Raw genomic sequence first — 13,575 nt, 5'->3', positions numbered from 1 at the left:
TCCTCCCAATATATCAACAATCTTTTTGTAATGGATCGGATTGTTGCGGCTCGATTCTTCTTCTGTTGATTGGGACTAAACATCAGAGTTCTGGAAGTTTAGAACAAAAGGTCTATTCCAGTCCTCTAAGGAATTGGTTAGACCATTTTCAAGGAGCCTCTGGGCTGTGACACCATGAGGGCGGTCGTTCTGGTTGACTCCAAGGAAGGTGAAAGGACCAAGGTCATCATGATAGTACCTTGCTTCGGAACACATGGCAGAAGGCAGAAATGGCCATGGATCGGCCTCTACTATCTCCATGTAACCTTCTTCATTCCATAAAGCTAACTGTTGATGAAGAGTGGAAGGAACACATAGACTATGATGAATCCAGTCTTTGCCAAGCAGTGCATTGTAAGTGGTAGAAGTAGTATCCACCACAAAGAATGCAATCTTCAGCTTCTTGCTTCCTACTATAACATCCACATCTAAGATCCCATGAGTCTTGGTAATGCCCCCTGCGAAATTGGTGACAGTCAAGCGGGTTGGAATCAAATCCTTTCTGCTCGCCCATCTTGCTCAAAGATTCAGGAGGCGAAGGTTGATGGTTGCACCTCCATCTACCATGATTTTAGGAATAGGAACACCCCCAAAGTTTGCTGTTATGAACAAGGGTCTGAGGTGCCAACTTGTATTCAAAACTTTCCTCGAAAATACATCTCCCTCCGAGTGCTTTCCTGTCCCTCTGCAGCCCAGAACTTTTCTCGACATAATGAACACCATGTTGATGTCTAGGTCACCTTGTAACAAGTCCTCCACCCCGCACCAAAGGCCTCGCCGTGCATCCAATTCTCCGTCATAATCCATCTGCTCCTCACCGTATTCCTCCGCCCATTCTCCCTCGCTTCTCCTATTCCGAGGAGTGCATTCTGTCATCTGTAGATGGCTCATAATCCACTGCTCCTCTTCATATTCCTCGCCTAGTCCTATTGTCCTTCTACCGGAATAGGGTCGGATTTTCCTTCCGTTGTGGAGTTTTAAGTAGATTTCCGAGGTGGAGGCAGGATGGATAGAAGGTTTCTCAAGATTCTACTTTCATCGCCTTCTATAGCCGAGAGATTGCTTGTTCTGTCTGGGAAGCATTTCGCTTTTTCCCTTTTCGCGAATTGGTTTATGGAATTATCTCGCGCATTGCTCTTGTTATTGAGGAATGTGCACATCTCTCAACCTCCTCTTTTGAGTTCTTGTTAGCTCCATTGTTGGTCCGCCATTCTTCTCGATGTAATACTACCGCCTTCAATGATAGTCGCCAGAGGTTTCTCATTTCGGGAATTTTTATTGATATTTCCTCCTTGGGCTGCTTAGTCGTTCTTCGCTAGGCCTCGGACAGCCCGGGTAGTCTCTATCTAGCTCTATCATGGGATGTGGTTCCAATCCGGTCAAAAACACTAGGAGTGGGCAGCCTCTGTCTATCTAGGACCACTTTCACCACCTCACATTTGCACTTCTGCAGAGCACTACCCCACCGTGAGATGGTTGCCTTTGGTCTCTCAATAGTCTCTTTTGAGACTATTCTCTCTGAGCCGGCCTCTGTAGGGTTTGCCCTCTTCTGCTCGCCAATTTATGTTGACCATGTTGACTTGTGGTGGGGAAAAGGGTCTCAGACAGATGGAGGCTTCTCTGCCACCTTCACCTTCCTGCTGTTATCCCTTCTTGTATGACATCTCTGAAAACAACACAACTATTGGTAGAATGATTCCAAGAATTGTGCCATCTGCAATACTGTCTGCCCTTGAGTTCTTCTGGCTTGGGCATTCTGTGGGGTGTCTCTATTGCTTTTTGCAGCAACATTTCATCAAACAAAGCATCCACCTTGGTTAGATCAAAGGAATACACCTTGTTCTGCGTCGGTTTGTTTGGAACAAACCCTCCTGTGAATGGTGGGGGCTTCTGATCTTTTGGAGGCTTTGTAAGAGCCTTACAACCGATGGGGTGCTTTAATTTTGCCATTTCTGCCACGACAATCTCTCTCTCCTCCGAGCCTTCTGTGTCTTCTTCTGACTCTACTTTAATCATATGTATTGAAGAAGAAGGGGACTTGTAATATGTTCCTTTGGAAGAGTTCCTCTTCTGCTGTTCTTCCCTGAGCACTCCTCGTATTTGATGCTTTATCCGCCAGCAGATCTCCAAACAGATCCCATCAAATCTTTTTCTCAAAGAGATCTTGAGGGCAGCTTGAGCCATTTGAATGAAGTGTCTTTCTTCCATGGGGATTCGGCACTTCATTTTGAGCTTCCTGAACCTGGTTATAAAGTCTTGGGCAAGTTCATCTTCACTGCTTGAGGGCAGAAGGTAACGATGGTGACTTCTAGCCAATCGTAATAGTAGTCATGGAAAACACTCCATCTGCTCCTAAGTCCAACAGAATTTGTATTGGTGTACCAAGTGAAAGCTTGTCCAGAGAGAATTCGAAAAGCCTTAGCTTTAGCAATGGGGTTATTCTCTATGGCTATACACTGGACAGAAAATCTGCCCATGTGCTCGATCGATGAAGCGTTGGGATCCTCTCCGTTAAACAAAGTGAAGTTTGGTACTTTGAAACCTGGGGATAAGGGTATATGATCAATGTAAGGTAGATATGGCTTTCTGTAGGTGGGCCTTTCTCCTCTTCTGGCTTCAGGCTCCATCATTTCTCTGATCATCCTTTGCAATGCCCCCACGCATTTAAAGCATTAATAGGGAGGAGATTTTGCCCTGCTCGCTGGGCGAATCAATCCGCCCTATATGGTCCGCGAACTTCTTCCCTGTGTTCCTCCCGCTCTTCCAGATCTAGGTGGTTCCTCCAATTTGCCCCCGCCTGTTCCTATCATGGTTAGCAAAGGGTAGTTTCCCCGCCTCTCATTCCTCTTGTAGGTGGAGGGAATGGATTGAGATCCATCCTTTGGGTCAGAGGGAAACATTGTCGTTGCACTGCCAAAGGGTGATCCTGTGGGGCCACTTGTTATGGAATAGGCCGAGGCTCGCTGATTCTGCTAACTGTCATGGTGCAGGCCTTCGGTCGCCTGATTAGGGCTCGACGCGTTCTTGGGCGAAGAGCTCCTCCTCCGCTAGCCTCGAATTTCCTCACGCTCGCATCTAGCTATCTCGCACAATAAGAGGATTCTCTTGATATGGCCATGCCAATCCCGTGGGGACCATAGGAAGGTCTAGCCGGACTACAAGATCCGATTTGGGATTACGCCATGGCGCCTCACATCCTTTCTCAATCGCTTATTAACTCGCCATTGTACCATGGTGCATATTATTTAGAGTATATTGGCTCCTTTGTGTTGTGACCTCTTGTTGTAACACGATTCTTGTATCAGTTCATCCTTCGAGCGGTCCCGATCTTCGCTCCTCGTGGCCGCTGCAGCCGAGTGCCGCATCACTCTCCTTTGATTCCAGTCCTTCCATGAGAGCCACCTGGTTTATCTCCATGTCGTGGTGTGGGTTCTGGCTAGAGCTTCCAATATTCATAAACTTGAGAAGAATTCTGTGAGAATATGTATACTGAGAAGTCCCACTGGGCGTGCCAAATTGTTCACCCGTTTTGCGTTTACTCCTGTGGTGGAAGGGCAAAGTTCCCACCGCCTTGAGAACCATGGTTTGGTCAACAAGTCAGCTTTCTTTGGTATGCGAGCGAGCCACTGCTAGCAATGAAGATTCTAGCAGACTTAGTTTAGAATGGATAACTTGCGCCCCAAGTTACTGATTTCTGCAAACAAATGATTGTGAATTTGGGTGAAGAATATCTCCCAAGTAAGTTCTTTTCTTGCCTCAGACTCGATGAGGACTTTAACAATTTATCTCAGATAAAGAGGTTGTTCGCCGTAATGGTTGATGGAATTTAAATCTTTAGGCGAATCGCTTTTACAAAACTATAAAAATAAATATCCACGCTAGAAAGATGAAAGGATACCGAATTCCATTTCGCCGATAGGAGGTTCTGATCCGACTAGACCGGAAATGCCGGGCCGGATCGGATCGCTGACAACTTCGATTGCTAAGCTACAATGTAAATTGATACCAAAGGTTAATTATGGCATAACTTTAATGTACTTCAAGCTTTTGTGAGGCTTTTGAGTGGGCGAATCATGCGGTTTCTTCACCAAGGGCGTATGGTGTTCTCGAGGACTTGGGCTCAGATCGTGAAATTTGTTGAGGTTTTCATGTTTGGGAAAAGCTCAAGCTCTACCAGTCTTGGTTCTTTGCTGAACCAAATTTGTAACGAGAGAAATCTCGTTTTGATGGACTTATTTTCTAAGTCCGAACCTTGGGAATTCTGATTTGAAGTTGGTTTCACTTGGAATTCAAGTGGGCTTTTTGGTTGATTTTTGAGTTGTTTGTTTGTTTGATAGTTTTTGATTGATTGTTGTTGAATTAAGTGTCCTGCCTTGTTCACTCCTTCTTGTATTTATAGTAAATGTTTTCTGGAGTTGGGTGATTCTTTTAATAATGGGCGGCAAATCCTTTAAAAATCTAGAAAGAAATACAAGAGAGAGAAGAGTTTAAAATTTTGTCTGATAGGCTCTCATCAATCAATCCTTAAGATCACTTCTCTGTTTTCTTTTAAAAGAAAAACCTAATCTCCTTTCCCAATTTTAATTGCCCCTTCTGAGATTTCATAAGTGATGGTTAGTTTGATTTCTTCAGTTTGAACAACTCCCTGCTTCCTGCTTATCTCTCTCTAAGATTGTAGCTTGCTTATCTCTTGGCTTATTTTGTTTGGGGCCCAAGAGGTGATTTTCTTTTAAGGCCCGAGTCTATTGGTCTGGTTTGGGCTAGGCCTTTCTGGATCTTGGGTTTCCTTTTGTTGGCGTCTCTGTTTTGTTGGTGGGTTTCGCTCCCCTTTTGGCCTCTGTCATGGGGCTTTTATTGAATCGTCCATTAACCCCAAAAAAAAAAAAAAAAAGAAAAGAGAGAGAATCACTTCATAAAAAGAAAAGGCACTTCCAATGTTCTTGTACCCGTTTGTTTTCTTCCTATAAAAGAAGGGAATGTTTATAATCTTTAATTCTTTTTTTCTTTTTTTTAATTCAAGCAATAGTCCAAACTTTATGAGGTCGAACCAAGACCACTCTTATATTCCTTCCATTTTTTCTATTTTAACATGAATGTTTAATTCTTACAAGTTGTTACTTTATACTTAGCTTAGCCCTTTATTCATTGCAAAAGTACTTGGGTATCAATTTGTTATTGCAAAGCAAAAGAAAACATGAAATGCAGCTGGTCGGAAGGTCTCTTCCGCTGCTCTGCTCTGCTTCGGTGCTAAGCAATTGACTTGAGCTTCCACTTACAAAGAATTCATTGCGAAAATCAGAAAATCAGTAAGCAGCTATGGATCATCAAGAGACTAGTGTGGAAAAGGAGGGAGTTGCTGGCAGTGGCTTAATCGATTTGGTCTTCTCTTGGTCTATGGAGGATGTTCTCAACAGAAATCTATACAAAAACCAGGTTTGTCTGCTCTTCTTCGTGTCTCGTCCTGTAGTAATTACAATGTGATGAGTTATGCATGCTTGTCAATTTTGCTTTGATGTTTGTAAACTGTAATTACTACAGGTGACGGAAATACCTGATACATTTTCGACCGTGACGAGTTACATGAAAATGTTCATTCCTTCGCTTGTTGAGGAAACACATGCTGATTTACTCTCAAGCATGGAGACTCTGCCACAGGCACCTACTTGTGAAATTCTGGCTGTTACACCGAAGGGTCATAAAAATGCCAAGGACTTTTCTTATGTTATTATAATAAAGGGCAGTGGAGAAGCTGAAAATTATGAGCGCAGACTGGAGATCTTATTGCCTTGACTGATATTAGACCAACATGCAGTGATCATTTGAACAGGCTGAGAGATTCATATCTCATTGCGTATGTTCGTCCAGGCGGAGATAATAGGCTCTTTATACGCTCATCAAAGCCTATACGTAGAGGAGGACGAAAACTTTTTGCTGTCTATCTGATCAACATGACAACAAATGTTCGCATATGGAAAGCTTTGATCTCAGAAAAGGCAAACACAAATATAATTAAGAATGTGCTGCAAGTGCAACCCAATTCATCACAGGTAATTTTTCTTTTCTTTTCTTTAACATCATGCCTGCACATTAATTAGGCCTTGTTCTATGTTTTCAGAATAAGGATGATCTACTCTTAGTGCATTGTTTGATATGTTTAGTTGCTAATTGATTCGCAAAGCTCCGAACAGTGCATTTATGTTTCGTTCTTACAGGGTGGGAATTCTTGTTCAATTTGCTTTTCTAAGGAAAAATGCTCTGCTGCCCTTTCAAATAGATGGCCCTCAATGGGCTCTGATCTAAATGATTCCCAAGAAGCTGCAGTTTGGAACTGTATCAATTTGAGTAAATGTACTCACCAAAATACCATCAAACTAATATGGGGTCCTCCGGGGACTGGAAAAACCAAGACAGTTGCTATGTCACTCTTTGCCCTCTTGAAGTTGAAGTGCAGAACACTAACATGTGCTCCAACGAATGTCGCCGTGTTAGAAGTGACAGCAAGACTCCTGGGATTGATTAATCAGTCTCTTGATTATGGAAAGTATGGACTTGGAGATATAATTCTATTTGGGAATGGGGAACGAATGAAGATCGATAATTATGATGACCTTGTTGAGGTATTTCTTGATTATCGTATTGAAATTCTGGCCCAGTGTTTTAACCCTGGGACTGGATGGAAACATTGGTTGAAGTCAATGATAGGTTTGCTTGAGGATCCAAAGGAAAAGTACAAAACAAGGGATAATGAGAATGATTTTCAGACCTTTGAGGAGTTTGTGAAGGAAAAACTTAATTCAGTTGGTGAGCATGTGGAGTTTTGCATGGTAAATTTGTACACTCACTTACCAACTTCTTGCATTTCACTAGAGGTTGTGACTGACATGATTGGAGCTCTGGATTTGCTCAATTCTCTTAAATCTTTACTGCATGAGGTTGGTTTTGCTAATGAGAGGTCACAATTAGTTCTAAAAGATTTTCTTCGTAAACTAAGGTCGCTTCGTAAATTTTGTGTTCCTAATTTGAAAGAGTTGGAGAAAATAAGGAAATTCTGCTTGGCAAATGCTTCCATAATATTTTGCACCGTGTCAAGCTCTGCTACATTGCAGACAGAGAAAAAGGCACCCCTGGATTTGTTAGTGATTGATGAAGCTGCTCAGCTTAAAGAATGTGAATCAGCAATTCCTTTGCAACTACCCGGTCTTCGCCATGCTGTTCTCATAGGAGATGAGAGGCAACTCCCTGCTATGGTTATAAGCAAGGTTTCATTTTGTCCTTTGTGTCATACAGTTTAAAAAGTTTGTAAAGCTTTTATGTTTTATGTGAATTTTGAACAATGCACTTTCAGATCTCCGAGAAGGCTGGTTTTGGAAGAAGTTTGTTCGAAAGACTTCTACTGTTGGGACATGAGAGGCACCTTCTCAATGTTCAGTATAGAATGCATCCATCAATCAGCTTATTCCCAAAAAGGGAGTTTTACAACAACCGGATATTAGATGGTCCAAATGTCAAGCAAGGAAGCTATGAGAAGTGCTTTCTTTCAGGAAAAATGTACGGATGCTATTCCTTTATAGATGTAGCCAATGGACAAGAAGAATTTGATCGCGGGCATAGTCGGAAAAATATGGTTGAGGTTGCTGTGGTCTGTGAGATTGTTGCAAGCCTATACAGAGGTAATTTTTACTGTAAGTTACTGTAGATGTTCTTAACTGCTTCATTTATGATTGTGATGCTTGGAAGGTTTTTTCTGTAACTTTTTTTATGCACCGCAGAATTTATTCGAACAAAAAAGAAGGTTAGTGTTGGGGTTATATCACCTTACAAAGCTCAAGTTAATGCAATTCAAGAGAGAGTCACAGAATACAGTGAAGTTTCTGGCAATGATGGATTCTCTGTAAGTGTGCAATCTGTTGATGGATTCCAAGGTGGTGAAGATGATGTGATAATTATCTCCACAGTCAGATGTAACGAGAAAGGATATGTTGGTTTCATTTCCAATCTTCAAAGAGCAAACGTGATGCTAACGCGTGCAAGGTGCTTCTGTCACATTGCGGTTGTACATGTAGTAGCTTATACTGTCTGAATTTTTGGTGCTTCTGAGGAAGTTGATTTGTTTCTTTGTGTCTGTAGGCACTGTCTTTGGATTTTGGGGAACGAAGCAACTTTGATTAGAAGTAACTCTATTTGGAAGAGGCTAATTCTTGACGCAAAGAAACGCAAATGTTTTTATAATGCTGATGATGAAAAGAACTTGGCTCAGGCCATTGCAGTTGCCCTCATGGAGCTTGGCCAAGTTCATATTCCACTTAATTCTGATTCTTTGCTGTTCAAAAATGCCAAATGGAAGGTGCGCTGCTACGTTTCCTTTTTGTTCGAATTACATTAGACTGCTGTTCTGCATGCCTCCAATATATAGTGTTCTGTTGCACCTAACATTATCAATCAAAGCTTATAGAGTGCACAAATTTCCTTTGAATGGGCAACATGCCTCTTTAAAGGCGAATTCGTTCTTTTAGTCCTCATTAAACTTTTAGTGGCTTGGTGCTTAGGATATTTGAGTTCAGATTTTACGTTTTGTAGCATTAAATCAATCTTCTTCCTGTATAGGTTTGCTTCACCAATGAATTTCAGAATTCCATGCAAAAGATTAAGGACACTGAGATCCATCGGGAACTGGTTTCCTTATTAACAAAGCTCTCCAATGGTTGGCGCCAATCTCGCAAGAATAAAAGAACTATAGTCCATGGGACTTGTGCTCAAGTGTTACAGAAGTACAAAGTTAAAGGACTGCTGAATCTCATTTGGTCTGTAGATGTTCTCCAGGAGAATTCAGATTATGTCCAGGTTTTGAAGATTTGGGATGTTCTTCCAGTTTCTGATACTCCCGAACTTGATAAGCGGCTTGAGAACATGTTTCATAGCTATACAACCGCTGAGATGAACCTTTGCCTGCTCAAATGTGTTGATGGGTATGTATATAGGGATTTGACAAATGTTCAAGTTTAATAGAACAGTACATTTGTGCTAGCATGGCTTAAATCATCCATTGTTTCTCAATTGCGACAGAGACGCAGTTGTCCCGATTAGAATGCCGGTGGATTCGAGCAGCTTCCATGAGGCTGAGGCTGATCCTGTGGAGGTTCTTTCAAAACCATTATCTTCACTCAGTCTAAAAGATGAGCCCCAAACATCAAGCAGTCAACCACAGAGTCATAGGTGAGTTTTTTTTTTTACTTTGTTCATCTTCTTCCATATATCTGACTGACTAAACCACATGTATTTTTAGTACTTTTTCTCTTTCGAAATACAAGATACGTGATGTTATAATTTAAGTTCTAATTCCTTCATATGAAAAACTTTCAGAAAGACTAAAAATAATATGCCCAGAAGGCAGAGAAAGTAGGCCACCAAGTTCCAGAGGTAATTTAATTAAGCTTTGCTTAGTTGATGACCGATGAGATAACTATTTATAATTTCCTATCTTCTTCCTACTTACCAAATGAGGTAAATTTTATAATTAAACATTGCAAATGTTTCTCTCCATTTAAGTCATTTTTTTCGTAAGAGTGGTGCTATGTGTATCCCAGTTACTGAACACATTATTGACCACCTCTCTAATACAAATGGACCCCAAATACATTGATAAGGCCCACCCGATTAGAATAGTCATCAAAGTCAATAAATATAGTACAAATAACATTAATATTTTCGTAAATAAACTTTAGTATATTTGAACACACCTTAACTTCTTAAAATGGTGCACAGGAGAACACCATCAATAATATATGTTGATGTTGAAGGTTGCTGCCATTATCACATTATACGTCCTGAAGGTGGGGCCCTTAAAATGGTGCACAGAATTTTCCTCAATACTATACGTTGGTCTTGACGGTTGCGGCCATTATTACATTATACGTCCTGAAAGTGGGGCCCAATACCAGATGATGTAGGGACAAAAAGGGAGAAATATATGTTGATATTTGATTACTTGATTTAGGGGAGGTCCTAGGCACAAATTGACAAGCCAGTCGCCTAGGACCCCAAATTGGGAAGGCACCTAATTTGTGTAAATCCTATCAGTCTCTTTGCACATGCCAATTGATTTTATTTTTTATTTTTTATTTTTTTTTTATTTTATTTTTAGAATTAAGAAAATATAATATAGGTAGTTATGTTCCATAAAAGTAGAACTTATTATCTTATTTTGTTTTTAATTTTAATTATTTTAATATGAGAAAATATGAATTTACCATATTATCCTCATTTAATTAATAATTTCAATTCTTAATGTTTGAATTAACAAATGGCATTTTCTAGTATTTTGAATGTTTCACTATTCTTTGTCTTTTGCTTTATATACTAGCCCATTGGCACATGCTCACGCATGTACCAATTGATTTTCTTTTTTATTGTTTATTTTATTTTTAGAATTAATAAAAGATAACATGGGTAGTTATATTCCATAAAAATAGGAGCTATTATCTTATTTTGTTTAATTTTAATTTTTTTAATATGAAAAATGTGAATTTACCATATTATCCTCATTTAATTAATAATTTCAATTTTTAATATTTGAATTAACCAAGGATATTTTCCAGTATTTTAAATGTTTCACCATTTTTTGTCTTTTGCTTTATATATATAGATATATAGATATATGCATACATTTAAAAAAATTATATAATATAATTATGTTAGGTCCAAACTAATTATTGTATAAAAAAAATTAAATAAAAAACTTACTCAATCATTCAATTCAAAATTAAAAATAGAAAACTCAATAAAGGCCCTCTTATAGCATAAATCAATTAATCTAGTTGAATTAATTAGGAAATCAAATACATGTATTTATCATCAAAGCCAAAACCCTGCAACATAGCATACAATAAAGTTTTCGACAACCCACCAAAAAAGCAAGAAGTTGAAAAGTTAATATAAACAAGAGGTTTCGATAGCATACAAGTTGTATGATACAACATAGCCGGTCAATCTTATATTTTTGAAAATTCAAATATGTGAGTATTACTGTTGTTGTAAGTGTGGTGCTATTACGTACTTTCATTGTTGTTCAGCATTATTTATATTTTGTATTGATTTTTTATCAGGGAAGAATATAAAGCATTAGTTGACCATTGAATTTCGATCAACTATATCACAAGAAAAATTGAATGGCTTGGCTATGTTGTCCATTGAAAGGACATAGTAGAAAAGTTTGATTATGTCAAGTTTAATTGATACTTTTGAATTAAAAAATGCAAGACGAGTGATATTTAAGTGAGATACATTTTATAAAGTTGTTGTGTAAATTACATGTTTGTTTCTTTTCTATTACAATTGTGAATTTGAGTTCATATAATCTTTTTTTTAACTTTACCGAAAAAAAAAATTGGGAGTTTCACTAAAACACCCAAAATGGAGGTTGAAATTATAAAGGAAGTAACCCAACACCCATTTAAACACTTTGTAAACACACCCAAAACCCATCGTCTAGGACACTCCAAAACCCATTTATAAACACACCCAAAAAGTTGTTTGACTTGATTAAGTTCAATCATGTTTAACAATTAGTGCTTGGGTTTTTTTAATAAATACATGTCTAGGATTGGGTTTATTTATAAATTTGTAAAAAAAATTCACATACTATACACAAAAAGTAGAAGGGCCCCATTGTAATTTGTTCGCCTAGGCTCCACCTCCAAAACATATGAGAGCCGTTGACTTGATTTAGAAATTCAATCAAACATGAGGAGTCTAGCATTACTCCTGGAATATATGAACCAATTATATTATATTACTTGAATTGATAGCATTCTTCCGCATTGGTCCGCCTCCCCTTGTTAAAAGTTAGATTTTTGTTGATAATATAAAATCTCACATGAGGAGAATTTTAAGCTTTGAACAAGACACTTCACTTGTTGCCAATTAATTTCGAGTTAGAAACTCTATCCTGATATTCACAAGTTTGATTCCCCCTTTCGCCAAAGTTTGATCCCCCTCCATACATTACAGTAATTCAGAACATTGCCTTTGTTAAAAAAAACAAAAAAACAAAAAATGGATATCATGTGTTTTTTTTTTGGGTGTTATGATTTATGGTTGCGAAACAAACAAGAAATTATATATTATTCATATGTACAAAGCAAGGCACAAGAAATTAGATATCATAAGAAGAAACTATGATATTAAAAATACTAATTAGTAACATAAATACACCATTGCATTTTAATTTTCCAAAGAGAAATGCTAGCGATCTTCTCTCTAATCTTCTCTTTTAGACCTTCTCCATTCTCCTCATGACAAGTGTCCACTTTCCCTTCACTTAAAATAATGTCATTAATGCATCACACAAGTTAGTTTTTGTTTTTCAAATCTTATTAAATGTATTGGATTTTATATTTCCATCACTTTACTCAGACTTTGTTACAACTTCCTTAGCACATTGTTAAAAATTTAATAAGAAAAAACGTCAAATATTTTTTTATTATAAATAAAGTTTGTTTCATGACATTGTTATCATGAAAGTGATATCATCTTTCTTTTGTGTTTAACAAAACATACGTTCTCTCTAGAAAAAAAAAATTTATAAAAAAGGTTCAAATTTTATTTCTTATTTCATTTTTTAACAAGGTGGTAAGAAAGTTGTAAAAAATAAATACATAAATAAATAATCAAAAACTAGCTTGTTATTTAAAATAATTAATAATACATTTAATAAAGGTAAACTTGGAAAACAAAAAACTAGTTTGTGTGATCCATTAATGATACTGTTTTAAGTGTAAGGAAAGTGACAATTGTCATGTCATGATGAGAAGGTCCAAAAGAGAATGTTAGGGAGAAGGTTGCTAGCATTCCCTTTTTCATGTAATTCCCTTTTTCACTCCCACTCTCACCCTATACCCTATCTTACCTTGACATAGTAAGAAAAATCAAAGTCACAATGACAAGCATGTACACCCCATCGTCGTCGACCTCGTCGTGGCCCCAACCCCAGTAATCCCAACCACACCAATTGGAACCATAGTTTGAAATATCGATAATATCGACGAAATATCGAGGATATTTCGGTTTTTTCAAATCATGGATATTTCGGAACATATCCATGTACATATCGTATAAATATCGACAATATCGACGATAATATCGAAAAATATCGATGTCGATAATTTTGCTCACACTTCAGCAATATTGTGTCAAAATATCAGTGTGATATCGCAAAATATCGAAAATATCGATGTAAAGGGAAAAAAAACAAGGAAAAACAAGGAAAAAAAGGGGAAAAGGGAGAAAAAAAAACACAAAGGGGACTTAAACCCCTCCCATTTTACTCCTTCAACACCTTAACCACCATATCACCTATGTTTTTGTGATAATATGCTAAAATATTTATATTTATATGGGTGGTATGTTAACAATTACATACAAAACTATTTTGGGGATTTATTATTTGATGACTACTCTTCACAATACACTTACTCTACACATAGAGATGATGAAGATAGTGACAAATTTGAACCTCATAGGAACTGTATGTGGTACTAA

General features: G+C 38.0%; 1 protein-coding gene across 4 annotated transcripts; it reads left to right on the top strand.

Moving 5' to 3' along the window:
* Positions 1 to 5,192: 5,192 nt before the first annotated feature.
* On the top strand, positions 5,193 to 11,392 carry LOC103322331 (helicase SEN1-like). 4 transcript variants are annotated; one of them, XM_089045060.1, is made up of 10 exons: positions 5,193 to 5,472; positions 5,578 to 6,086; positions 6,252 to 7,298; positions 7,385 to 7,709; positions 7,809 to 8,070; positions 8,167 to 8,383; positions 8,644 to 9,005; positions 9,103 to 9,252; positions 9,400 to 9,456; positions 9,802 to 10,072. In XM_089045060.1, exons 2-9 carry the CDS (start codon positions 5,988 to 5,990, stop codon positions 9,437 to 9,439), a joined length of 2,502 nt encoding a protein of 833 aa, XP_088901186.1. In that variant the 5' UTR covers positions 5,193 to 5,472; positions 5,578 to 5,987; the 3' UTR covers positions 9,440 to 9,456; positions 9,802 to 10,072. The 4 variants fall into 4 exon arrangements, with proteins under 4 accessions (XP_088901186.1, XP_008222458.3, XP_088901184.1 ...); XM_008224236.3 differs by lacking the exon at positions 9,400 to 9,456; XM_089045058.1 differs by lacking the exons at positions 9,400 to 9,456; positions 9,802 to 10,072 and adding an exon at positions 11,142 to 11,392 and having other exon boundaries at positions 5,196 to 5,472.
* The last annotated feature ends 2,183 nt before the right edge of the window (positions 11,393 to 13,575 follow it).

The sequence above is a fragment of the Prunus mume genome, linkage group LG2, assembly GCF_029339155.1.
Source record: "Prunus mume cultivar Tortuosa linkage group LG2, ASM2933915v1, whole genome shotgun sequence".
NCBI lineage: Eukaryota > Viridiplantae > Streptophyta > Magnoliopsida > Rosales > Rosaceae > Prunus > Prunus mume.
This window is presented reverse-complemented; position numbering and strand designations above follow the sequence as displayed.

What these genes read in the sequence shown, in the direction of transcription:
- LOC103322331 (XM_008224236.3), top strand. Translation starts at nt 5,988, where the DNA reads ATGACAACAAATGTTCGCATATGGAAAGCTTTGATCTCAGAAAAGGCA. An exon ending in GTGATGCTAACGCGTGCAAG is followed by an intron (nt 8,071 to 8,166) that starts GTGCTTCTGTCA and finishes TTGTGTCTGTAG; the next exon opens with GCACTGTCTTTGGATTTTGG. An exon ending in AGTCAACCACAGAGTCATAG is followed by an intron (nt 9,253 to 9,801) that starts GTGAGTTTTTTT and finishes AATGGTGCACAG; the next exon opens with GAGAACACCATCAATAATAT.